The sequence below is a fragment of the Mchenga conophoros genome, linkage group LG4 (genome assembly GCF_057382185.1).
Source record: "Mchenga conophoros isolate Kocher_MC1m ecotype Shallow Benthic linkage group LG4, M_conophoros_male_GT1.1, whole genome shotgun sequence".
Lineage (NCBI taxonomy): Eukaryota > Metazoa > Chordata > Actinopteri > Cichliformes > Cichlidae > Mchenga > Mchenga conophoros.
This window is the reverse complement of record NC_140529.1, coordinates 37939135-37965368: the sequence shown is the minus strand read 5'-3', so window position 1 is coordinate 37965368 and position 26234 is coordinate 37939135. Positions and strand designations below refer to the sequence as shown.

General features: G+C 43.7%; 3 protein-coding genes across 7 annotated transcripts; 2 read left to right on the top strand and 1 right to left on the bottom strand.

The window, feature by feature from the left end:
* Nucleotides 1-217: 217 nt before the first annotated feature.
* srsf2b (serine and arginine rich splicing factor 2b) lies at nt 218-5849 on the top strand. Of its 5 annotated transcripts, XR_014892285.1 has the most exons (5): nt 218-2058; nt 2387-2680; nt 2844-2907; nt 4023-4089; nt 5653-5849. XR_014892285.1 is itself a non-coding variant. In XM_085272258.1 (3 exons), the coding sequence occupies exons 1-2, from the start codon at nt 1700-1702 to the stop codon at nt 2676-2678; spliced, it is 651 nt and encodes a 216-aa protein (XP_085128384.1). In that variant the 5' UTR covers nt 652-1699; the 3' UTR covers nt 2679-2680; nt 4023-5849. The 5 variants fall into 5 exon arrangements, 2 of the variants coding, with proteins under 2 accessions (XP_085128384.1, XP_085128385.1); XR_014892283.1 differs by having other exon boundaries at nt 4023-5849; XR_014892284.1 differs by lacking the exon at nt 2844-2907 and having other exon boundaries at nt 644-2058.
* Nucleotides 5850-7578: 1729 nt separating this feature from the next.
* Nucleotides 7579-9300, top strand: eif1 (eukaryotic translation initiation factor 1). The gene is made up of 4 exons (XM_085272260.1): nt 7579-7764; nt 8386-8549; nt 8646-8747; nt 8828-9300. The coding sequence occupies exons 1-4, from the start codon at nt 7734-7736 to the stop codon at nt 8870-8872; spliced, it is 342 nt and encodes a 113-aa protein (XP_085128386.1). The 5' UTR covers nt 7579-7733; the 3' UTR covers nt 8873-9300.
* Nucleotides 9301-12183: 2883 nt separating this feature from the next.
* Nucleotides 12184-17807, bottom strand: LOC146576761 (serine protease 27-like). Its single transcript, XM_085272252.1, has 6 exons — nt 17753-17807; nt 14947-14967; nt 14560-14722; nt 14114-14382; nt 13098-13240; nt 12184-13011 (listed from the first exon to the last, which is right to left on the bottom strand). Exons 1-6 carry the CDS (start codon nt 17805-17807, stop codon nt 12790-12792), a joined length of 873 nt encoding a protein of 290 aa, XP_085128378.1. The 3' UTR covers nt 12184-12789.
* Nucleotides 17808-26234: the final 8427 nt, after the last annotated feature.

The following is a 26234-nucleotide window of genomic DNA, read 5'->3' as shown; positions in this document are numbered from 1 at the left end:
CACACACACACACGCACACGCACGCACGCACACACGCACGAAAAAACTGTATGTTTGCAACGTGGACATCACATTGTCCAGTTTACGACATCCGCCATCTTGATTTGGGGCATGAAGCCAGCAGTAGGTTGTGGCGGTTGAAGGTGTGGCATCATCAGCACCTACTGCTTTTTCTACACACAGGTAAGCTTCTGCTGTGGGCTAACCGCGCTTCTGAGTTTTTGTTGTTGTTGTTTTAATTTTTTAATATAGATCTTTATTCGAAGAAAGAACAAAGTGCAAACTCATTAACTTAAAATAAATACAATACAGTCATACTTATCAGAGCTTAAACACAAAAGAGACAAGTGCGTGAGTGGGAGCAGAAAACAAGAGGAAAATAGCAAAAACTGAAGAAGCTTTTGTATCAAGCATGAATGAATGAACTAATGTTTAGTTTAGTGAAGTTCTAACTGTGTCTTTAATTAGAAGTCTGATAGTGTTAAAACATAATTTCATTAGGGCTTATTAAATTAAAGTTGTGGACATCCATCATAAAGGTGAGGAAATAAGGAAATAAGGTTTTCTGTTTAGAAATTTACATTTATGAATGTGAAAATAAAAAAAAGTTATATCCATCAAAGCTAAGCTTTTTTTTTTTTTTTTTTTTTTAATGAAACAGTTTTAATGACATTGTTATCAGAGTCAGACACTTTCAAAATGCACCTAGCAACTTCTCAATAGTTACACTGGCTTTTGTATTTATTAATTCCAGGGTTGTTGATTTTTTAAATTTTTACTCAAATACACAATTTATTATATTAGCTCAAACTATTACAAAAGTAATAAATATACATATAAATGTTGTAACTAATATATATCAAAGAGGACTGTCTCTGGGTTACGTCTGGTGTCAGCGCAGGACTTTGTAGTCTCACTGTTTTGTTTCTTCTTTACAGGCTTCAGTAACAGGGCTGCATGTATGTTGTGGGATACTTACAGCCTGTGATTACTGTTATATAAAAGATGTTGATAAACAGTTATAAGAGAGATATCAACACAATTAAAGGTGAACTTTAACTTATTTTGTTATTTTTTTATGCACTTTGCTTTTCTGGAAGTTGGGATAAGAGAGATAAGAGAAAATGCCATTCTGGAAGTTCTCAGGAATTATTTTGTGTTTTAGACAACAGTTTGAAATCAAATTTTCAACAACATAATTCACTACATAAATAATAATGGATTGGATTTATATAGCGCTTTTCAAGGCACCCAAAACGCTTTATAATAACACTATTCATTCACTCTCGCATTCACACACTGGTGGGGGCAGCTACAGTTGTAGCTTTCCACTAAAAGGGTTGTTAAGTTATCAGAGAGAACATAACATCGTAGAATGACCCAATAAAAACATCTTGTTTTGTTTCCTCGTGTTTAGTGTAAAGACTGCAATCACCGCACCGTGGCGCTCGGGAGCGGATTACACTCCGTTTGTTTTCCGCGTGGAAGAAGAAGCTCTAGTCGCTGCTGGCTCGGCGCGGTTCGGAGAAATTTGTGGCGTGCTCTGTGTTTTTGGCGGCAGTAAACTGAGCCAGATCCGCGAGATTCTGCTTAAATCGCTCCGTTCTGTCTCTGCGTAGCGTTTTGAGCCGCGCAGGCGCAATCTGTGTTACTTTCCGGACTGTTCTGGGAGCTTCCCGGGCCTCTCGCGCCAGGCAGCATGAGTTACGGCAGGCCTCCGCCGGACGTCGACGGCATGACTTCCCTCAAAGTGGACAATCTAACGTACCGGACCTCTCCCGAAGCCCTCCGCCGGGTGTTTGAGAAGTACGGCCGGGTAGGGGACGTCTACATCCCGCGAGACCGCTACACCAAGGAAAGCCGGGGCTTCGCGTTTGTTCGGTTCCACGACAAACGGGACGCCGAAGACGCGATGGACGCCATGGACGGCGCGCTGCTGGACGGGCGGGAGCTGCGGGTCCAGATGGCCCGGTACGGCAGACCCCCCGACTCCCATTACGGCGGAGGACGGCGAGGAGGAGGACCGAGCCGGAGGTACAGCGGACGGCGGAGCAGAAGGTAAGGAGAGGCCGGATCTCTGGTGTGCAGAGCGAGCGTGACTGAATGTGGATCATTTACTTTCCCCACAACACTGTAATTAAGACTCCCACCATTTATCAATGATTGCATTTAATTATCCAGAAATTTGAGTTATTTGATTAAAATAAAGACCGGAAGTTTTCTTCAGACCAGCTGATTGGAGGCTCAGAGCTAACCAGGAGAACCAGATGGCTCCTGACTGCCAGCTCTGCTCACTGTAGCTCCAGCCCTGCAGCTCATGTTCTCCTCAGTTCAGATCCAGCTGTTTTTTTCTTTGACTGTAACTCAACCCACTGAATGTATCCAGCTGTTCCCCCAGCCCGAGACGCAGGAGACGGAGCAGATCCCGCAGCAGGAGCCGCACGCCTTCTCGAAGCCGGTCCCGCTACAGCAGATCCAGGTCCCGGTCCTACTCCAGGTCCAAGTCCCGCTCTCCCAGGACCAAGAAGACCAAGGCGCGCTCTCCTTCCAGGTCTAGGTCCCGGTCCAGATCCAGGTCCAGGTCCAGAAGCCGCACCCCTTCCTCCAAGAGAGGGTCCAGGTCGAGATCTAAAAGCCAGCCAAAGTCAGCAGCAGAAAATGGAAATGAAACCTCGTAGAGGTGAGTTTAAACGTTAGCGGCCATTTTATTAGATACACACATTTTTCCCTCAGATGATCAGCAGGGGATTTTTTTTTCCCAGTCTAACAAAAGTTTCTAAACTTTTCAGTAATAGAAGTTGTGTATTTAAAAAAACAAAATGTGGAATTCTCTCCTCCCCAAGCTGCGGTATCCTGTTTGCTAAGGTGGTGTTTGAGCTGAGCTGAGGCAGATTGAGCAGGTACAAGGTGTGTGGCGAGCTGCAGCAACAGGGTGGAGGCAGTCAGTGTTGGTTTGGTGGTGTTGAGGTATGTGTGTCTGCTGTTCTGACTGCGCACAAAGGAGCGGCGGTTTGTGGTGCTCGAAGGGTTGCATCACTTCCTCTTAGCTCCACCTCATTTGAATTTGTGCACATTAGATAGAGAAGGGTGACTTTACATGAGCTGGCCTCTCCAGGTGTATCTGGTGACTCTTGCTCTTATTTTGAAAGTTCGTGTGCTCATCCACACAGTCAGGGGCTCGCTGGAGAGTCAGATGTTTGTACCTGACGGTGCGCACGCCCACGCCTTCTGCAGTAGTATTCATGTTTTACTCCTGCGCAGATACTTCAAACACTTAGCTGTGCAGGCGACGCATGCTTGTGCTTGCAAAAGGAACTGCGCCACACTTGTGACCTGAACTTCATGCCATGCATATTAAAGCAATAATCGGCTCCCGTGGACGCTCGTTAACCGGTCCATCCTCTCCTGTTGCTGGCAGTCCTCATCATCCTCTGCAGACTCAGAGAACTCGATGATTTTCCAGCTGCTGCAGGTTTTGTTTGAGCAGAAGAAGAATTAGGTAACAGCAGCTGTGGTCTGAAGCGGTGCCATTGAAGTTTGCAGAGCTCGAGATAGCGGCCTGAGCAGGACGTCCTGCAGGGAAGTAAAATGAGATGTGAAGCACCAGAGCCAGCTGGTTCCAGCTGCCTGCAAGAAGGAGTAAAACCAGCTGCTGTGGTCCAAAGCAGTCCAGAATATTCAGAGCTCATGCAGCTGAGCAACAACGACCGCGAGCTGGTCCACAAGCAGGTGCCGAACTTTCAAAATAAGAGCAAGGGCTTCCTCCACATGTGTGCTGTGTTTTTCTCAGATGGGCATAAAGTAGCTAACCCTAAAATAAGTCGCCAAATATTTCTGCGTGATCACAGCCAGAGAGTAAAATGAGAGTTCGATGAACAGAAGGCGATCACGATCTCTGCTCCAGTGATCTGGATTTTACGTGTAAATTTGCACGTTTCTGATCAGCCTCGTATAAAATGCTTCTTTCTGTGTCAGCTGGTACTTTCTTTAACTTTTATTCCTGACGTTTCTTTGATTCACAGTTTCGGTTAAAGACGTGTGACCTCCCGGACCGGCTCCCACGCAAGCACCAGAGTCCAGCTGTGAAAGGTTATTTTGTCTTCTGTGCTTTGGTTCATTTCCTTTTTTTCGCTGATTTATTGTGATTTTGTTTCCTTTTCATGTCCCGATTACGGTTTAAATGGTGTGTTCAGACCTGGATTTAAAAATGAAAGCTCATAAGATAGAATGTTCCACTCCTCTCATATTATCATCTCCTCTATGGCCTGTATCACAAAGGTGTCATAACTGCAACACAGTCACATGTGTGAACTGATGAATTGTGTACTATTATTGCTGACAAAACTCAGGCCTGATGGGTGAATCGCCTCAGTTTCTAATATTAATAAACCTTCTATAATAATACATCTGATGTTTTTCGTTGAGTTTGGACACAAAGGTCTGTCCTTTGTGTCCAAACTGTCCTTTATGATAACAGAAAACCTAATTTAAGCTTGAAATTAGCTGTAATCTCCCTTTGTGATACAGGCCCACAAAATAATGCTTAAAGGATAATTTATGTGTAGATCTTCTTGGGGGTGGGGCTACGGGAAAGCGTTTATACCTGAGCAAACACTGAGCTCCCTGCAGGTCCAGATTCAAACCCAGAGCTGCAGTCAGAACCACCACAGTCCAGTGATCGCTCTTTAAATCAGCATCTGAATTCACTGTTAAAACACCAAAGACTCACAAAGCAGGTTAAAGTGTCTGTGAGTTAAAATTCCAGTTTTTGTGAACGGAGCCTGGTGTAGTGTGGAAAGACGGCGCCCATTTCCACGACGAGCGCAGCGTGTTTGGTTCGGCAGTTTCACTTCCTGATGCAATTCCAGAGATGGCTGTGTTCACAGCTGTATGTGGACTTAGTCTGCGTGGGGGTGTGGCCTGCTGTTACACGCAGCAGGTGACACCTCAGATGAGCTCACCTTAAAGAAATACAGTGATTTAAATCAGCAGAAGGAAAACGGTGAAGTCCTTTACTGCGTTTCCTGGAAGCTGCAGCAGCTCCTGAGCGACACACAAACTACTTTTTTTTTAAATTACTTAATGTTTTCTTTATTTTAACCTTCGTGTACATCGCTTTGTGACTGCCTGTCTGCGAAAAGCGCTTAATAGATAAACTTTACCTACTTATCAACAAAATCAACATTTATATTGATGAGACGGCTTTAATGAAAATACGAGTCACACACAAGTCATTTTAAGTGTTCCAAAGGAAAGAACGGATCGGGAGCTTCTTCAGAAGCTGCAGGGAAGCTCAGGCCGTCCAGCGCTGCTCCTTAAATCCCCAAATCTCTGAAAAAGTGACGGAAATCCGCCCGAACCAAGCCAGAATTATACTTTAAGCATCCATTTGTTTTCTGTCGCACCTCCATCTGCTTTTCTTGTCTGATAAAGTGACATGAAACACTTTTACCCTGTAGAACTGTAGCTTCTTATTTTCAGTGTGTTTATTTAGCTTTTTCATTGAATTTCCGCATTTAAAAAAACACAAACTAGACATTTGTGCAGCTCAGTGTTTGTCAGGTTATTCCAACCTTTTCAGGACAGACACACACTGACTCCTTTGTTCTTTTTTTAATGCTAACCCTGCTCGTGTGTTTCTTTGTGCACTAGGCGCAGTTGTGTAGCAGTTGAGTTTTGCTGGTTAGCTGTTAAGGTGGCGTGTTGCGCCGACGTGTCCGTGTTCTCCTGATTGGTCCTGTGACCGCGGCGCTAACGACTGCTTCAGTCTCGGCTTCTGTACAAAGACACGGTTTTTCTCTTGTACACAAATGTGACTTTCAATAAAGATTTGATGTTTTGTGTATAAAGTTGTCCTCTCATCATTCGGCTGTACGTGTGGTGTGGAGATTTCACACAGGAGTCATCCTCACTGTCGTTTTAGTTTCCAAAGGAATCCAAACAAGTCAAAGTTATGGATGTGAATTTCTGCACAGCAAAGACGAAGACTTGGATAAAAACTGCAAGACATTTTAAGTAACTATTGTAAGTGTGGTATTTTGTCCCAGCATCATCCCAACAGTTGGGAAATTCCAGAGTTGTAGCAGCTGGAACATGAAATACGGCCTGTGACTAAATCTCTTAAATAGATGGGTTACTAATAAAGGAATAGGTATGTCTAAAATGTTTTTCTTTTCAACATGAACAATGCACTAACACGGCTCTATTGTTGATGGATTCATTTACATCATCGTAAATTGTTCAAATGGGATCAGTCCGGGCGGGTGAATGACCACCTCCGGTGCGATTGTTCAGCAGGATGCTGGTAGAAACTGTTGGCTGTAGGAGAATATGCAGAAGAGGAAAAATGAAGGAGGGGCACAGTAGGCCAATCCTCACCTCCTCCAGTCCACCTGTTCACAGGTGACTGAGCCACAGGTTGGCTCTGATGTGTCAGCTGAGTGAGTGTTAGATCAAAGAACTATAGGATACTATACTACTGACTTTTGGATATCTTCTCCTTTTTGGCTTTATAAAAAATAAAATTTGAATTTCAGTGCAGTTTAAGTAAAACGAGAGAAAGTATGGAAGGAGGGTCAAACTATTACATTCACAAACTTGAATACCTGAGAATCCATACTCTGAGGAGGGAGACACAGTAGTCTGATTTATCCAGTCATACAGAAAAAGACAACAATGGATGGAGTGAAAGAAACAACATATACAAATGTTACAACCAACCAAACGAGACCGAGCTGATGTAGGTTTTGTTTAAGTTCACTTCCCACCCCTGTGTCGAGTAGATTTCCCAGCTCTTAGATCAGTTAAGTGCACTTTATTAATGGATTGCATTTATATAGCGCTTTTCAAGGCACCCAAAGCGCTTTACAATGCCACTATTCATTCACTCTCACATTCACACACTGGTGGAGGCAGCTACGGTGTTATCCTTATGTTATCCTTTATTTATTTATTTTATTTTTAAATGAACAAATTATAATCAGAATTTTAATGAATGAATAATAAAGACACTACAACTTGAAATAATCTAAGAAATGTAATTCTATTTATTAACTATGACAATAAGATACAAAACAAAGGAAAAACATTTCTGATTAAATGAAATTGAAGTCACAACAAATATGAGAGAAATATTAAAGTTTTTAGAACTCAAAACCGTAAAAAATCATTTTATTTATTAAGCTAAACTGAAAAAAAGAGACTGGCCTCTCTTGGATTAATATAAGCACCTTGGGTGTATTCAACACAACTGCCTCATGTTTTAAAGTTAAGTGAGTTAATTTAACTCAATTGTTTAAGTTGCTGCCAAAACAAAACATCTGTGTACAACCAATGTCCACTTTCGAATTATATATTTGTGTGTGTGTGTGTGTGTGTATACGTTTTTAAATATAATTATATGTTTATTTGTAATTTTCCAGTTGCCAATTTGACTGAAATCTAACGACATGACGTCACCCTTCCGGTAAAGTTGAGAAAGAGTTCTGGGCGTGGCTGCCTGCGACGTGCCGTTCTTAGTCAAAGACGTGCTGACGCCAGTTTCGGGGCGGAGCTATAAAGGGTTGTTTTCCAGCACTGCCAACCTTACGCGATCTCCATTTTGTGAAAGCTGCCGAGGCCGAGCCGTGTGTCGTCCCCAAGAACCTCAGAAGACACGAACAAAAGAGTCTAAAGCAGCCGACGGACCGCTAGCTGACCAAGTTATTATCCGAAAGGAAAGCAAATCTTATCGTATGTCCGCTATCCAGAACCTCCAAACTTTTGGTGAGTGGTTTTTGATCGAAGAGAGCAGTCGCAGAGGGTGGGGGAAGGGCGAGAGCTCACGGTGCTAACGTCCAGCTTCAGCTTGGGGCCGAGGCTTATTTCCTGTGGCGTAGTTTCATTTACCTGCTTTTTACCTAACTAATTCGATCAAAATAAAGCGTGAAACTGGAGAAAATAAATGGGAAATGTCTGCCCGGATGTGTTAACTTTGTGGAAAAACGCTGTTTAGCGGCCTTGCTAACGTCAAAACGGCCGCCGTTAGGCCCAAAAGCCGCTTCGAGCTACATATTTGTTTTCTTAGAAACCTTTGCCGCCTTTTTTTCTTCTTTTGTTTATTTACTGGTGGCGTTAAAATATCGGATAAATGTCTCGGGTGTGATATACCGCGGGCTCGGTGGTGCCGCTGAAGTCACCCTGCCATGACTCTGCTGTTATTTGGCAATGGTTAAGAGCTTGCTAGCCCGACCTGCTGCATCTGTGCAGCTCTTCATTTGAAATATGAACCCCCAGTGGTAAACACGGGCAGGATTTGGCAGCAGGACAGCCAATCTGTATGTAAATCAGCCGGGTGAGCTGCCAGCCTTATGTGTTCATAATTCCATTGTGTTCTGCTCTTTCCAGACCCCTTTGCTGATGCAACTAAGGGTGATGACCGCCTCCCAGCCGGGACAGAGGACTACATCCACATAAGAATCCAACAGCGGAACGGGAGGAAGACCCTCACCACTGTCCAGGGCATCTCTGCCGACTATGACAAGAAGAAGCTAGTCAAGGCCTTCAAGAAGGTACAGCCACAGCGCTGCTTTGTTCTGAGTTTGGAGGTGGTTCTGGTTGTTGCTGCTGCAGCGTTTTTGCTGATTGACATGTTTTTGTCTCCACAGAAATTTGCCTGCAATGGGACAGTGATTGAGCACCCAGAGTATGGTGAAGTGATCCAGCTTCAGGGAGACCAGCGCAAGAATATCTGCCAGTTCCTCATTGAGGTAGGTCTTCGTCCAGATGTTGCCCCTGATGTTTGTTCTCAAAGTTGCTGAGTGTAATTGGATCCCTTTGTCTTCTGTAGATCGACTTGGCCAAGGAGGAGCAGCTCAAAGTCCACGGCTTCTAGGAGCTGCTCTCGACCCACCCCCCCTCTCCTCAAAGGCCATTAAACTCCCCACCCCCGCTACATCTCTACCCCCTCCTATGTGCTGCTGTTGCTCTTCCTCCCCCCTCCCCTCTTTGCAATCCCACCAGCTCCTGTTAGCTAACACGTGAATTACCTCTGAAACAAACATGGGACTCTGTAACACCACCGCCCCCCTACAACACCAGGGGGCAGGCTCACTCTCACAAAGACACACCACTGCAGCTCCACACAACATCAGGGATGAGTGGTGATGACCCTCCCACACACTTCCACCTCCTCGTCCCTTTTGTTTATTTCCTTTTAAAATTTTTCTTTTAGGTCTTGTGCCACAGTACGGCGGCACAGTCTCATGTAACGTTTTTGTTTTGTACTCTTAAGGTGTTTCAATAAAACGATGAGTCTCCATATTTTGGAGTCGAGTGGTGTCATGGGGAACGGGGTGGGGGCTGGGTGTGCAGGAGGGTCCCAGTGTTTGCAGGTCGGAGGAGGTGCTGAGGATGTCTGTTAAAAGCAGAAAGGGGTTTCTGTAGTTGGCCAGCTCCAGATCTTTACCTCCTCTCGTCCTGCCTCATAAGTTGCCATTGTTTACATCCATCTGAGTGGAGAGCATTTAAGTGACCATCTTCACCACCATCCAGCAGATTTGGGCTTCTTGTTGGGTGCATTTTCTTCTCTTTGCCAATCCAAGTATCACACTTTGACTGACGCGAGGCCTGTAAGGAAGGTGGAGTCTGTTCACTGTGATCAGATGGCAAAGTTACACCAGGTGGGAAATTTAGTCCAAGCTGGTTTCATTTCTTTTGGGATTCATTAGTGAGGGTTTCCTGCTCTGGTCCTCAACCAGCTTTCTGGTTCAGCCCCACAGCAAATTTGGTACTGAACCTGTGGTTTATGGACACTTGAATCTATTAATTTCCTGCAATGCAATAATTTATAAACAAGTTCAGATGTAGTGATGCTGAAATAATAATGGTTTAAAACGAACACAAAGCCATGGCCAGGTCGCACTGTGCTACTGTGATGGAGTGTTTTGCAAGTTCCACATTTGGTTCAATAAAATTTCTGCAGTTGATAAGCCTGTCATGTGTGGGTGCTTTTACTACTTCAGTTTGCAGCAGATTTGAGCTCTGAGGTGGAGAACACATCTGTGGACATGTTTAATGTGTAAAATAAGGATATGCTACTTTGGTGCTTTATTTCTGTAACTGCACAGCTGTTTAAAGTAGACTCGTCAAAGTATTTAATAAAAACAAGCATATTTGCTAGTGATGTGTAGATGAGGCCTCGTGAAGCGTTTCAGCACATTCCCCGAACTTCGATACTGTCGACAGTGTTGCTGTTTTGCTCCATACTGACACCTGCTGGACCTTAAATGTCATTGCAGGCAACTTACTTGAGACTCTCAACTAGGGGTGGGTTTTTATAATCGGTTCATCGATTAAAATCGATTCTGGCTTGGATAACGTAAAATCGATTCATTAAAATCCTGAATCCTGAATCAAAATAATAGAACACATATTAATGAAAAATGACAATAAAGCTGTTCAGTGTCTGTATAGGCCGACCTGTGTTCATTCTCGGTGTGCTTGTCTCCTCATTTTCATGTTTGGCTCTGTAACGCCTAAACACTGAGGAGGTGCTTTTGTTTGTGTAAGAAAGCTCCGCAGAACAGATGCGACATTTAACCTGCATAACATGAAATAAATATTTTACACTGCAGGTCACGTTGCTGTTGTTCCTATTCTGATAGATTACACTGAAACAACGACAGACAAACAGTTACCTTATTTGCAGTGAAAAGATCAAAATGATCCCACACAGCAGAAATCTTTCTTTTTCTTTTGGGCTGCATTTTGTTATAGAGAGATATGTTTTTTTTAATCTTTGCGAGAGCCTTCTGTCACAGAGCACTTCTGACACTTGTCTCGACTCTCAATTTAAAACATTTAAAACTACAGGCTGAAGTCTTTCAGGTGTGTAAAACAGGCAGGTGTCACAATTCCTCTGATGGTGTAAAATTAACGAAAGGTCTGTGGCTGCTCCACACCGCTCCAGAGAATCATCCACTGGTGCTCCGTACTCCTCCAGCTGCTCATCACCGATGCGTCCAACCATGTAGTCAGAGTTTAAGCTGCATCTCTGCGGTTCATAAAAGAAGCCGGCACGGCGACACCGAGATCCAAAACTACGCTTCTCTTACAGTCGTGACACACCGAGGCTGCAGCTGTCAGCAGCTGTTTGTTGGTCAGTCACTGCTCTTAGTTTATCCACAGGAAACGAGTTTATGTTTGAAGGTCTCACTCTGCACATGCACGTATCTGCCAGGAGGGGGTGCTAAAAGATCTGCTTTCACACTGCACACAGTGTGTGTCATTTCCCTGAGGTCCACAGGACAAGCACTTTTTAATTTCCCCAACATTTAGTAACATTTTGACAATAATCAAATAAAGTGTTATAACAAGCACAAAATCAGACCTGCTCTTTATTTCTTTATGTTAGGTGTCGTGATGATGTTGTGATAAGTGTAATTTGAATCTTCTTTCTCTTCTCTCCTTTGGTCACCTGCTGCTTTTGAGACTGTATGCTTCTGAGTTTTATTTATTTACTATAAATAATAAATAATGTTCAGCTGTAATGATGTAATACATTAGCACTGCTGCCTGGGTTTGAACCCCCCATCTGGCTGGAGCCTTTCTCTATAAACCTCCATGACATTTACACCAGGATAAAGAAACAATAATATTATGAAGTGGTTACTGAAATCACGATAATGACAAGAAGAATCAGAGAAAGAGCTTGCATCCATGAGCTAATGAGAACATCGTCGTAACCAGGCGAGCAACACGGCGAGCGCTTGGTGTGTGTGCTGCTGACAAAGACAGTTCAGTTCAAACTCCAGCTCTCATTTCAAATCCACAAACATGTTAAATGATTCTACTTTTTTCATCTCAACAAAAGAAAGAAAAAACAACAAAAGGTTATTTGAATTTCTTTTATATTTCAAATCAGTCCAAGAGGGATGATCATTGCCGCTGTGTTCCCGAGATCCCCAAAATATATTTCTTTAACTCCAACTGATAAATATTAGAGGCGATTTTATGAAAGCAAATCGATTCAGTCCTGTGGGCACTGTGGTTGTGGTTGTTTTAGGGGTGGTGGTTGGCACTGGTGGCAGTCCTTTGCAGGTGACACTGAGGTCAGGGTTAGGGGTTTGTAGCTTAAACCTATTCGCTGGAACGTTGAAGACAATGTAATTACACAGCAAAGCAAGACACGAGTAGGCAAAGTTCTTCATGTTTCTCGTGCACGGGAGAGAACCGGACAGGCGCCGTTCCTTCGCTTGACCCCAGTCGCTCTCGTCCGCTCCCCCATAACACTGCTCTTTTATTGAGGTTACATGAATATACATAGGTGCATTAACATATGACGTCTACATACAAACAAAGAGTACCTTGCCTGTGTGTGTGTGTGTGTGTGTGTGTGTGTGTGTGTGTGTGTGTGTGTGTGTCTGTGTGTGTGTGTGTGTGTGTGTGTGTGTGTGTGACCCCATGAACGACTTCCCTAAACCTGCTGGTCTGGAAGTCCAGCAGTTCATCTAAACAAAAGGCACTTAACCTAAAACAGACATAGATACGTTAATCCATAAAACAATAAGAGAAGGTACGAGCTCTCCCACGCTCCCAGAGTGCTCTGGAATACACACAAAGTTTGCAGACTATTAAGGATCAAACCTCTACCAATCTACAACTAATTATAAAACTCTAAGAATATATAAGTAGATATTTCTAAGCACAAATGATAATCAACAATACAAAACCTGACACGTTTTGTGTGTGCGTGTGGGGGGGTTAGCCTGGGGCACCAAGCAGGGTAGGACCGCCACTGGGAGGCAGTCCTCAGCAGGTGACACTGAGGTCACTGTTGGTCCCAGTGGACGTGAACGTCATGAAGCCCGGCTGGTTGGAGGAGATCTGGGTCCTGATCCAGGTCTGGTACTGGGATACTCTGGCGTAGACTCCTGGAAGATTCGGCCTGGCACAACCTTCCCCAAAACTGACGACTCCCGCCTGAATCCAGCGACCGCTCTGCTTGATCACCATTGGACCTCCTGAATCCCCCTTTGAGAGCAGAAACATTTACTGTTAGCTGAGGAGAAGAAACTGTAGAAGGTGAAAATGTGCCAAACACAGGTAACAACAATCACCTGACAGGAGTCCTTTCCTCCTGCACTTAACCCGGCACAGATCATGTTGCCAGTGATTCTTCCCACTCCATAGTTACAGTTACACTTCCTGTTTCCCACAACAGGAACCTCCACCTCCATCAGGTTGGGTGAAGGAGCGGACGCTAAGACAAAAAAGTATAAAGCAGAAAAAGTAAAGTAGATGAAAGGTCTCCCTCATTTGATACCAGGATTATTGTGTGGCTGTAATTCCTTCCGTATCAAAAATATTTTTCTTGTCTAGTGATATTTTAACACTGGGGAATGACGCTTTGGCTGTGAAATGGAGAAACAACACCAGTATTCACATGGCGAGACAAAAATTGGAAAGATTCTAACGTAAAATTGGCCAAAAAATGAGGTGAGTGGGCAGGTTGGATGCACTCCTTTTGCAGGCCTGTTGACTGCAGTGGCTTGTTTTATCTCAAACAGCTAACAGATCAACTGCAGAGGAATGGCTTATTTGAAGGTCTCTATCACGGTTCTGGGTCATTTTGACGCAGCATTTTCAGTTTCTTGCATTTTGGTATTATTCTCTATGATTTATGTTCTGATTCTCTGGTTGTGCTGTTTTGATTGTTATTATTCTATGTTTCAGTTTAATTCTGGCTATGAGTTTAGTTCTTGTTCTTGTTCCCTCGTGTTTAGTGTAGGTGTCATGTCTGTGCCTATTGTGTGCTTCCTGTTTTACTTTGAAAATCTGTGTCTCATGTCAGTGTTTCCAATTTTGCTTCCCTTGTCTCGTTAGGTCTAATTCCTCCCAGCTGTGCTTCCCTCCTGTCTCCAATTCCCGGATTACTCGACTGGGTACTTAAGCCCTTTTAAAACATTTAAAAAAACAATGTGTTCCCAGTCATCAAACTCAGATTTAGAACATTTTAGCTTGCAGAAGAATTTTATTGCTTGAAGTATTTCTGAGCCATCTGAGAAAGCACACTTATTTCTTTCAGTGTGGAGATTTTTTACTCTAAAAGTAATCTTGTGTCTTTATGACCCACCTCCTTCTCTAGTACTTCCCCAGCCGGTGACCCAGCTGTTAACACCGCTGTAGAAGATGCTGTTTGAAGCTGCCAGGCAGACGGGAGAAATGTAGTTGTTGAAGGTCACCGGTGAGGAGAGCTGCAGGAGGCAGATGTCATTGTTGAAAGTTTGAGAGTTGTATTTTGGATGTTTGATGATCTTTGTTACAGTTCGAGATACTGCATTGGGATTGGATCCCTGTAGACTCTGACGGCCCAGATTCACAGTCAGTCCTCTCAGGTTGGTGCTGAGATCATCAAGGAGCACAAAACAGCATGCAGTTATTACGATGGCTAAAAAGAAATGATATTATTGATTCCTACTCTGTTAAATATTTATCCTGTTACACCCTCACCCCCTGATTAAAACCTTTTATATTCTCTTTAAATCTTGTTTAGAGTGCAGCTTCAGCCTCATCACTCACGTTTCAAAGCAGTGAGCAGCAGTCAGCACCCACTGACTGTTAATGAGGGATCCTCCACAGAAGTGGGACCCAGATGTTTGCAGACTGACCTGCCAGGGCCAGCTGCCAACAGGGGCCACCTGTCCTCCTACAATCCTGGTGTTGAGCTTTGGCTGACCACAAACTGAAGACCGACATTAAAACACAGAGTGAGCATTACTGTAGGAGCTGTAAACTCTCAGCACTACAAACTGCTGAGTGAGGACACAGTGATCCTGGACTAACAGCAGTAAAAAGTAATCTGATTTCAGGAGTTCACTGCGTTGCAAGTCTAGAGTCCAGTCAGAAACTAATATTCATCCTCATGATGTATTAAACATTACAAGTTAAAAGGAAACTTTATCTTACCATTCAGCTGTGACTCAGACTCTGAAAAACAGGAAAACATTTTGGTTAGTGTCACCTCAGCTATTTTGAGTCTTCAAACTGGACGTCTGGACTTTTGGTGCAATTCAAGCCTTTTGGAGCATTTTTAAAGACATCATCTGATCAATAACAGCGCTGCTGTGGTTTCAAGTCTTTGGTGTCTGGGAGTCCACGAACACATGATCTGCAGTTACATCATAAGTTTAAAGCTTATGGACGTGCTGCACATGATTACTACATGATTACAACGACCAAGAATTATTTTTAGGGGCTTGTTTATATTAAATAAAACATGATACAGAGCATCGCAGCACATTAAAAAGACAACAGCCTTAATTAACGCAGTGGACGATTGGACCCAAAAGTTGGGTTGATACGTCATCACTTATGTTACGATTCGATGTTGTCAGTGTTTTGTTTTAGGCGTGACTGTTATGGGTTTCCTGTTTTACTTTGAAGGTCTGTCTTATCTCAGTGTGTTCAGTTTAAGCTTCCTTGTCTCGTCAGTTCTGATTTGCCCCAGCTGTGTTTCCCTCCTGTTGTCCATTCCCTGATTGCTCGCTCTATGTATTTAAGCCCTGTGTTTCAGTTTGTCATGGTCGTGATCTCCCCCCGTGTTGTAAATAGTTTGTTGTATATAGATGTAAATAGTTGTCGATACTGTTTTTACTCGGTAGCTGTAGGGGTGAGAAGCCATTTTTCTTTGGGAACCTTTTCTCCTGTTTTTGGTTAGAGAGGCAGGTAAGACACCTGTAATATTTGTTTGGGGTTTTCTGTGAAGGTAAGCCAGCTGCATTTCATTTCTAGAGGTTTTGTTTGTTGTTTTGGCCATGCTCACCCTGATGCCTGCTACCTTTTGGGACTCAATAAACTGACTGGCTGTTGTGAAATCCGTGGTAGCTGTTTTTTGTTGGTTCGTCCTCCTTAAGAGCAGGGAGTGGGGGGGGGGGGCATTTTTCCTTATTTTTGTTTTCCTTATGTCGCACGCCGGTTCCCTGGGCTGGGGTGTAACCCTTAACAGATAACAACGAGGGTAACGAAAAGTCTAAATATGGCCACATCTGACTTTATGAGCTATAAGAAGAATTATTTCCTTGGTACTAAAACCGATTCTGAAGTACAATTTCACTAACTTAGAGGGTAACCGTGGCAGATCGCCTCAAAACAAATTTCCCACGCGTGGGACTAATAAAGGTTATCTTATCTGGAAACAAGTGTAATCTCCACATTTCAACTTTTTTTCAAAATAGATTTTCTAATTTAATCTTGAAAATTCGACTTTATTCTTAAAATGATCAGTAATGTTTTTTCCTAATGTGGCCCTAATACTCTGTAATTAAGTTCTAACTACATAATTATATCTAATAAAGTGACTTCTTACATTCATGTATATTATATCCAATATAAGCATTAGAAATATCCTGTCTCAGAGTGATGCTGAAAAACTTTATGCATTTATTACTTCCAGGCTGGACGACTGTGATTCATTATTATCAGGAAGTCTTCAGTTAATCCAAAATGCTGCAGCCAGAGTCCTGACAGGGACTAGAAGGAGAGAGATTTCTCCTGTATTGGCTTCCCTTCATTGGCTCCCTGTCATGGGCTGGGACCCAGCATTTTCTGTTCATTTTGCATCATTGGCATGTACTGTAGAAGACATGCTAAGTTCTTGTTGTCTCTACCATTAGTTCGGATTTCAGTTGCCTTGTATTTTGACATTCTTTTATGTTAAGTCATCCAGTCCAGTCTTTAGTCCTTGTCGATCTAGATCCTGTTGTGTCGTCACCCCTTATGTTCCAGTCTGCCTTGTTCATGTTGTCAAGTCAGTATTACGTCTGCCTCCGTCATGTTTCCTGTTTTATTTTGAAAGAGTCTGGTGTTCTTTGTTCATTGTATTTAGTTTCACTTCCCCTGATCGCCCCTCGTGTGTATTTAGTGTGTGTGTACGTTTCTGTCTTTGTCAGAACGTCTGTGTCACCATGTCATAGCACTCATGGTAGTCACAGTAAACATAGTTATCATAGTTATCGTGTTTAGTTTTCCCAGTGTAGGTTGCAGTTTAGTTTGTCACCCAGTTTGTATTGTATTCATATTTATCAGCCAAAATAAAATGGCTTGGCTTTGGTTTAACTCTCCGCTCCGTCTCCTTCTGTGTGCGCACCTGGGCCCTCGTTCTCGCACAGTCAGCTCCGCTGGCCGTGACACTCCCGCTTAAATCCAGAATTGAATTCAAAATCCTGCTCCTCACATACAAGGTCTTAAATAATCGGGCCCTATCTTATCTTAATAACCTTGTAGTACCATATCACGCCCTGAAATGTTGGTGATTTGATGATATATAAATAAAACTGAATTGAACTGAATTTTCTTATCACAACAAAAACAACAGCTGAATGTCATCTACGAAGGACGTGAGCCACATATTTGAACTGTAATATCTCTTCTTGAGTATTAAGACTTAATATGTTAACATTATAAAAACATTATAAGTCTCAAGTTCTTAATATGAATTGGAATAAAACACGGAATCAAAGCTAAAATAAAATAAAGCAGCTGTGACACAGACGCTGATTGATGGAGAGCAGTTCAGCCTCTCAGCTGCTTCCAAACCAAACAGATCGTCACATTAATCTGTGTTTTAGCTTTCATCACCAAGATAAAGATGAAGCTAAAGCACAACACCAGTCCTCCTTTTCCTGCAGTGCCACTTTAAAGTGAAGCGCTGTGCTCCTGAGTGTTTTCACCCTCTGAGTCGTACCTGATGCAGGTGTGTGCAGAGAGCTCTTACCTTGGGTCAGGAGCATCAGCCCAGCAGCCAAACACATCACTTTGTAGAAAGCCATCGCTGTAAGATCCAAACCTCCAGACCTGCTGAGGCATAAATAACCTTCCTCTCTCCTCCTCCTCTCTGTCTGCATTAAGCACACCTCTCTCAGACACCTGTCTGACGACACACCCAACGCCTCACTGCAGCTCACCATTTCAGCTTTCAGGCAGCAATGTTGAACCTTTTTATTAATCCTTTCCAGCTCGATTTCTCTCCCAGTCAATCAGTACATGTCCTTTTCTCCTTCCTTGGTGTCCAGCCTCACATACGGTTCACTGTGAGCCTTTTCCTTTATCCTTGCCACCTCTCTCTTAGCAGCCAGCAGTCCGGTCTACTTCCTTCAGCTCCCTGACTCTCCCACTTTTTCTTTGCTAACCTCTTCCTTTGAATGCTTTCCTGTACTTCCTCATCCTAACACCAAGTCCTCTTCAGTACACCAAACACCTTCTTGGATGTTTCCCTCAGCGCTTTCCCAGCTATCTGGCAACTTTTCCCTTCCAACCAGAACCTGAACTCTGTGCTACATTCTGCCTTCTTTAACTTCCATCATTTCATCTTCATCTCTGTCTTTCGCGTCCTCTTCTTGATTTTTATAGTCATCCTACAGAGTGCCATCAAAATCTCCCCTGAGGCCACCGTGCAGTCTTACATCTCAGACTGCAGGTTCTGCGTAAGACACAATTTAATTGTCCAGCAGAATTACTGGACTTGAAAACCTGATGCTGAACAAACTGAACTTCACAATTTAGCATTTCTTCTTGATATTTCATTCTGCTTTTTTCTAACCTAAATAATAAATATATTTATTATTTATAAATATTTATATTTATTCTGCTCTTAAAAATTTGAGCATGTGCGAGTCAAAAAACAGTGAACCTGTCTCTTATTATTCGGCTGTAACTCTGATAACAACCAATCACAGAGTGGAGACAGCTGTCAGCATTGTCAGCATTTTCTTTAAACTTAACTTAAACAGAAACACAATAACGTCAGAAGAACAATGACCCAACTCTTAATTTTGAAATTATGACTAATGACTGAGAATGTAAAGTTCAAATGTCAGCACTGAAGGTTTGTTTAAAGAAGCAGTTTCTGTTTGTGCTGCATGATTCACTCAGAGATTATAAAGGACAGAAACACAACAGATCTGTTCTGTGAAAGAAAAAGTCCTTTCTGTGCTTCATTTATCTGCACTGACAGCAGGACTTACACAATAGGGAGTGTCAACAATAACCCTGCTCAGGAATTAACTGGTCAGCCTGCATTAGGTTTCCTAGAATTAACAAATGAACTGCATCCACCGTCAGTGACATAACGTGGAATTACAGTCTCCTAGTTCTCACCCCCCCCCCCCTTTTTTTTTGTATATGAGGGGTGGGGGGCACACTGGTGGTCTAAATACTAGAGACTGCGGGCAATATTACATTTCCTCTGCACATGCTCAGTAAGCCTGTGGAAGTGAAGTGCAGTTATCTCACTTATGCAGAGATGCTCAAGGTTCAATCTAATTTTCTCATAAGGAAATTTGTTTTTGGATGTACAATATTTTTTTCTGCTGCCAAAACTTTGGATAACTGGGATTTTTATTTATTTATTTATTTTAATTCCGGAGGCCTTTGAAAGTGACAAACAAAGACTCACTGCAGGCTTGGACAGCTGATTGAAGGAGATGCTCTGTCCCCACTGCTGTTCTGCAAAGGCACGAAACCCCCTCAGTGAGATCGTTGACAAGACTGGCTACAGATACCGACAATAGAATCGAGCGATCATCATCAGTGTTTGAAGCCACGTTATGAACCAAATAAACTGTTCAGGTAAATTCACCCAGTCAGGGGATTGTAGCCTAGCTGACTGACTGGTTTTCTCCCAGGCTGACCATGAAAAACAGCGGCTGAGTGAAAGCCTTTATTTGTTAATGCTGGTGTGCGTCACATCTATTGTGTCTATAATGCCTCTGTTTTGCTACGCTGATGCAGATTTGACGTAGCTACGTCTTACGAGTTATTCACTACCTGAACAGTTTAGGTGGTTCATAATGTGGCTTCAAACACTGTGACGTTTTTCCTCATTTGTACTGTGATCTTATTTTTATTTTCTGTTTTATTTTCTTCCATTTTTGCAGAAACCCTTATGTACCATCACACTGAGTATTAGAGAAACTGCATCTTTTGCAACTCAGTCCCTGGATGTAAGACCATCCTTCTGATTCAGGATAATCACGGGAGCACCAGCTAGCCTTCAGCCAACAGACACCATAATAATAATAATAATAATAATGGATTGCATTTATATAGCGCTTTTCAAGGCACCCAAAGCGCTTTACAATACCACTATTCATTCACTCTCACATTCACACACTGGTGGAGGCAGCTACTGTTGTAGCCACAGCTGCCCTGGGGCAGACTGACAGAAGCGAGGCTGCCATATCGCGCCATCGGCCCCTCTGGCCAACACCAGTAGGCGGTAGGGTAAAGTGTCTTGCCCAAGGACACAACGACCAGGACAGAGAGCCCAGGGATGGAACCGGCAACCTTCCGGTTACAGATGCGATTCCCAACCCCCTGAGCCACGGTCGCCCCTATGGACCATACCGCACCATACCTTTGTTGTGTTATGCTCATGTCGTGGATTACTGGAATGCTGGTGGAACTGAGACACCTGTGATTTTCTGGATCTTTAGTTATTATTACAGTCAAGCAGAAACACTTTGACTAAACAGGTGATTTTAATTTTTTGTGACTTCTTTATCTTCAGGATTCAGGTCACAGGTGAGATAAGTGCAAAAAAACCAATTAACAATATAATAAAACATGAAGCACTCCTGTGTGTGTGGGAAGGGAGAGGGTGAATTTTTGAAAACTGGTTCTCAGGAAACACTGTAATGATAACATTATGTGAAAGATGATTTCCTGGAATAATACTTTAATGTCTGTCAGCAAACTGGATCTACCAGTAAGAGCACAGGTGAGTTTACAGGTATGCAGGAGTGCAACGTCATTGTGCCGGGAGAGGACCTGAAGATGAAACAATTCCTCTGGTTAAAGGAGACAATAGATGATAAACAAATGAATTCAAAAGAGATTGTATGAGAGTTTTTGTAAAAGGCTGGCAGGTTATTAAAAGCTCTGCAAGGAATTGGCTGCTTGATTATACACACCTGAAACACACAGCAGGTTTATCGACATTAAACAATAAGAACAAAGAATGTAACATGAAAAAACAGACGCTCCATCTTTTCTTTGAAATCCCAAACATTGCCATCACTGTCATTCTTAGTGAGAATAAACTTGGTATATATCTGTTTATGTGCTCATTTGGGGGCTGGTGAGGTTGAGAAGTCTTCAGTTAAATTTTAGCACCAAATCAGAACAGCAGTCACATCAAGGTGCTTTATATTGTCAATTCACTAGCTCCAAATGAATATAAATTAGTTGATGAAATAGCTGCAGGGTTTGAAAGTATAGTTATATGGGTAACCGCATTAATTATATCCATTACAATGTGCTGAGACTCTCTAACCTAACCAGAGACGCCATGGAGGGGTTCGCAGAGCAGCTGGGGCCGACCTCGCTGATGGGAGTGCAAAATCGAATGGGCCTGGACATGTTGTTGGCCGAGAAGGGAGGTGTATGTGCCATGTTTGGTGACATGTGTTGTACCTTTATTCACTGGTTGGGGTGAGAAGGAGAACAGGACAGAGGCAAGCGTAGGGAAAGTGAACGCCGAGTGGCCTCGCCACCCAGAGCAGAGGAAAATAACTGGTGGAAGGCTAGCGAAGCTGAACAGCTCTCGATAAGGTAGTTGAGGATTCCATGGAGTGGAGTGGATCAGCTCGGACAATTAGGAAGGAATGGCAGAAGAAGAGGTCAAAGGGAATTGAGAACAATGGGAATCTTAATAGGTGAATGAGCGGAACCCTGGATCAGGTAGCGACATGGCTCGACTTTGAACTGAAGCTCTGACAGAGAAGTATGCTGGATTTTGAGATTTGAGGTGAGGCTTGGAGGTTCGTAAGGCTTGCGTGAGCTTGTCTTTGAGTAGAAGATGGAGAGGGGGTGCTTAGCTGGTTAATTACTTCAGATAAGGTAGTGATAACTACTGTGCTTATTTCGGAAATGAACAGAAGTGACAGCAGCAGCTTGGGAAGGGTTGATGCATTGAAAGATCGTTTTTAGAAAAGTTGTCTAGATGCGGAGAAGCTGGCGTCCCAGTGGTAGAAGGATTCACTGCTGCTTTTGCTGTGATAAATGCAGAGAAACTGGCAACTCTATATTAGAAAGCTTGCTGCTGAGTATGCGAATGAGGGATAAAGAAGAACCAGGCAACTCGGTGCCAAAGCTTGCTACTGTATTAGCATAGGAGTGATAGAGGAAGAGAACCTGGCGTCCAGTTGCCAAAAGCATGCTGCTGCATTTTGCCAATATGGGATACAGGAAAGGGAAACTGGCGACTTGTTCGTAGAAAACCTTGCTGGTGCGATTGGATATGAGGGAAGGACCTAGCATCCTGGTGCCATGAAAGCATGTTGCTAAATTTTGCGAAGGATGGATGGAGGGAAGGGAAACTGGCAAGGTGTTGGTAAAAGGCTTGCGGCTGCTTTTGTAAATAAGGGATAAAGAAAAACCTGGCAACCCACCTCTGCCAGATGTTTAAAGTGGGGTCCGTTGTCTGATCTGATGGTTCTTGGTCCTTCATAACTTCTGTTACCGCGCCAGATCCGCGGCCCCGAACCGTAGTAAGGAAACCTCTGGCAGTTACTTGACTCGCAGCCGGCAACAGCTTACTATACAGGTCAACTCCGCTAGCAAGAAGATCGAGGGAGGCGTAGGAAACTGCTTTACCGAACCTTTATTTCTCCTCCAAGGCACGAACACTGCGTACAGTGGGCTGAAACAGTTTACTCACAGCGGGCATCGCCGATACAACTTTGGCTGCCGAGGGAGTTATTATATTCCTTTTATTTACTTTCTCTTCGTCTCTTCTGTAGTTAACCGTTACTTTTCTTTTCCTTCTCCACTCACCCTCACACACCCGACAGGCAGTTCCGCTACACACACCCGCATACATTTCCCATCAGGCTTCACCCTTAAAGGACCATGCCTGTAACACTACCCCCACTCTGGATGATAATTAAACCCTTAACATCATTCCAGCACATGAACCCCCCATTAACAAGGAAACATACAGCATTCGTGCCCCCAGTCCAAAAATGGCGATCCTTAGGATGGAACAATCTTGAAGTAGACAACTGTCCATATTTTAAGCACAAGAAAACATAGGATGTACAGGGTTCACTTTGAGGAGGGTGCAAGTCAATGTCCATATCCCGCCCTTCACATAGACAGTATTCATAAAGAAAGACATTAAGGCACTACAGCTGAACGTTTACCCCTATATCCAGCTTTACCTCATTAGTATAAACAGTTCAAACAATAACTTGCAGCCCGTCGACAGCCATGTTGCCAGGAAACAGCAAGACAAACAAGCCCAACAGTACATGTAAGAATAGCCCCCTGTAACAACTCAATTTACAACAGTCATATCACTTAACATATGTAACATGAACAATTATTATTATTATTTTTTATAACTACTGAGCAGGGCAGCGATCCGCCTACACCCCGACTCAGTTAGGACATACTAGCCTAGTGACTGACCCAGTCACCAAACATGTCCGGCGCCCGCCGCACACGCTGTGGTCTGGAACGGGGTGTGGACCTGAAGGAAGGGTGCTGTTCTGGTCCTTCAGCCCCATCCACGTAAGGCTGAACAGGGCTGGCTGGCAACCCACTACCATCTCCTTGAGCGGGTGGCGGAGAGCCAGCTCTCAGGGAAGCACCAGTATCTGGTTGATCTGCCCCAGCTGGGGTCTCCCACAAGTCGAAGGGGCCGAAATCAATGTCAGAATCGCTTTCGTCGAGCGCTGGAGGAGGCACCTCGGTGGGTGCTGCCTGGTCGGAGTCTTGGAAGACCCAGCTGTTGTCCAGCGGCGTTCTTGAGTGATAAGGCTTGAGTCTGTCGTGATGAACCACTTTAGCCTTTGCTCGGGGCCCCTTTTTAATGCAGTAGACTAAATCATCCAACAGGCCCACTACGAAGTAGGGGCCCTCATAGGAAGGCAGAAACTTGCGAACCTTGTGTCGCACTCTCTTGGTCCCTTTGATCAGATGCCACACTGCAGCGCCGACTGGATACTGAACTTGGCAGATATTCTTATCGTACTGTTTCTTAGCGCGCTCAACAGATATCCCGGAAAAGAGCCCCCAGTGTTACCGCGCCAGATCCGCGGCCCCGAACCGTAGTAAGGAAACCTCTGGCAGTTACTTGACTCGCAGCCGGCAACAGCTTACTATACAGGTCAACTCCGCTAGCAAGAAGATCGAGGGAGGCGTAGGAAACTGCTTTACCGAACCTTTATTTCTCCTCCAAGGCACGAACACTGCGTACAGTGGGCTGAAACAGTTTACTCACAGCGGGCATCGCCGATACAACTTTGGCTGCCGAGGGAGTTATTATATTCCTTTTATTTACTTTCTCTTCGTCTCTTCTGTAGTTAACCGTTACTTTTCTTTTCCTTCTCCACTCACCCTCACACACCCGACAGGCAGTTCCGCTACACACACCCGCATACATTTCCCATCAGGCTTCACCCTTAAAGGACCATGCCTGTAACACTTCATATCCCATTTGGTTTGCCCACCATCACAAGAAGATATCAGTATCCTTGTTGTCCTTTGGTCACCTCTCATGTCTGTAAAATCAATTTTGATGCCCTTAAAAGAGGCATCCAGTATTGGAAACCTCCCCTTTGAACACTGGTGCAGCTGCTTTGGGTGGTGTTCATTACAGGTGTTGCATTCCATCACATAGCTTTCCACCACAGGCCCTCCATGTTCTTGTGAGTTCTTCTGCTCTCATGTGCAGCACCAAGTGCTTATTTTAACAATAGTTGAGAAAATGTTGCTGGGACAACTAACATCCTATCATGTGCTCTCCAGAATCCACTGTTCTGTGTTGCTTCTTTCTTCATTCATTTATTGATGTTGTAGCTGCTGCATTATCTTGATGTCATCTTCTGTCAGTGATGGTAGCGATTCTTCTGCCAGAACAACCATTTGTCCTTGATATCCTCTTTTCCTCCTTTGCCGCCCATGTTTGGTTCTTTTGATATCCTTTACATTTCATCACTGCCACTTCCCTTGGTAGCTCATAACAGTTCTTCCGATTGTTCTTTATGTTTTACTGGAGTATTGGCTGTAAATACAAACCCTCAGTCTTACCGATTAAGGTCCATTGACATGAAGTACTGAAGCTGAATAGATGCTTACTCTTTTTCCTTGTGGGAGTTGTAGTGCTTTGGTGAGAGCCACAATTTCTGCCACCTGAGCTAATGCAGGTTGTGTGATGATTCCTTGTACTAATGTTTCATTTGTCTCTCCATCATGGCTCTGACTCACCACAGCAGATTTTCACCCCTGTTTCTGTATACAATGTGAGATCTGGATGCTCCAAGGCCACACCTGACCTGTATTCCCCTCTAAAGCATCCTCTTTCAGTACAGATCTTGGGCCTGGATCTGGTTGCTGTTGTCGTAGCTGTGGTTCACGCTCAGTCTGTGCTTGTGTAGCCAATGCAGCAGCCACAGCTTTTTGTGTTTCTTCTTTTAAGTCCACTAACACAGCCACCAATCTTTTAGCTTTAACTTTGTTCTTGTTAACCTCTGAGTCCTTTCCTGCAATCTGTTGCTTAAACAGCCTTTTGGTTCATTGTTTCATCTTCTTCTCTCTGTGTCTCCTGACAAGATGTTGCAAATGCTCTCTCCATAAGAAATCTGTCATAACACTCAGTTGAACCACTCCATCAAGCAAATCTTGTGCAGATCTTGGCTAACCAATTTCACACTGATTTCTTGCCAAGTGTAAGGTTGCTTCAGTCCTATCAGGCTGCACTCCTGTTGGATTTTCCCAGAGTTTGGCTACCCGGTCCAGATATTCAGTCAAGGTCTCATTGGCAATCCTTTAAATGCCCTTAGATCTTTCATTCCTGGGTACAGGGTTTCCATATGTTCCCACAGGGCATTACTGAAAGGGATCAAGGCAATCGCTATCATGGGTTCCAGAGCCAAACCCAATTCCTTCCAAGAGTCTCTGTGCACTGGGTACCCCTTCTGTTTGAAAAAGCAAGGCACAAATGTCTCCAATGGCAAGTATCTCTCCTTCTGTGTTATCTTCAAAAGTCAAAATCCAGGCTGGTGCTCCAGCAGATAAAGATGGCAATTTCTCACCAGTCCTTCTGTATCTCTGAGATAAACTGGTTCTCATATGGACTGGCACAACAAGCGACTGATATCTCTTCTTTCCATCCAGTCTGGTCTAGTGCATATGGCTACCTCTGCTGATAGATGCAGGTAGTTCTTGATAATCAATTTCATCCTCTGTGTCAG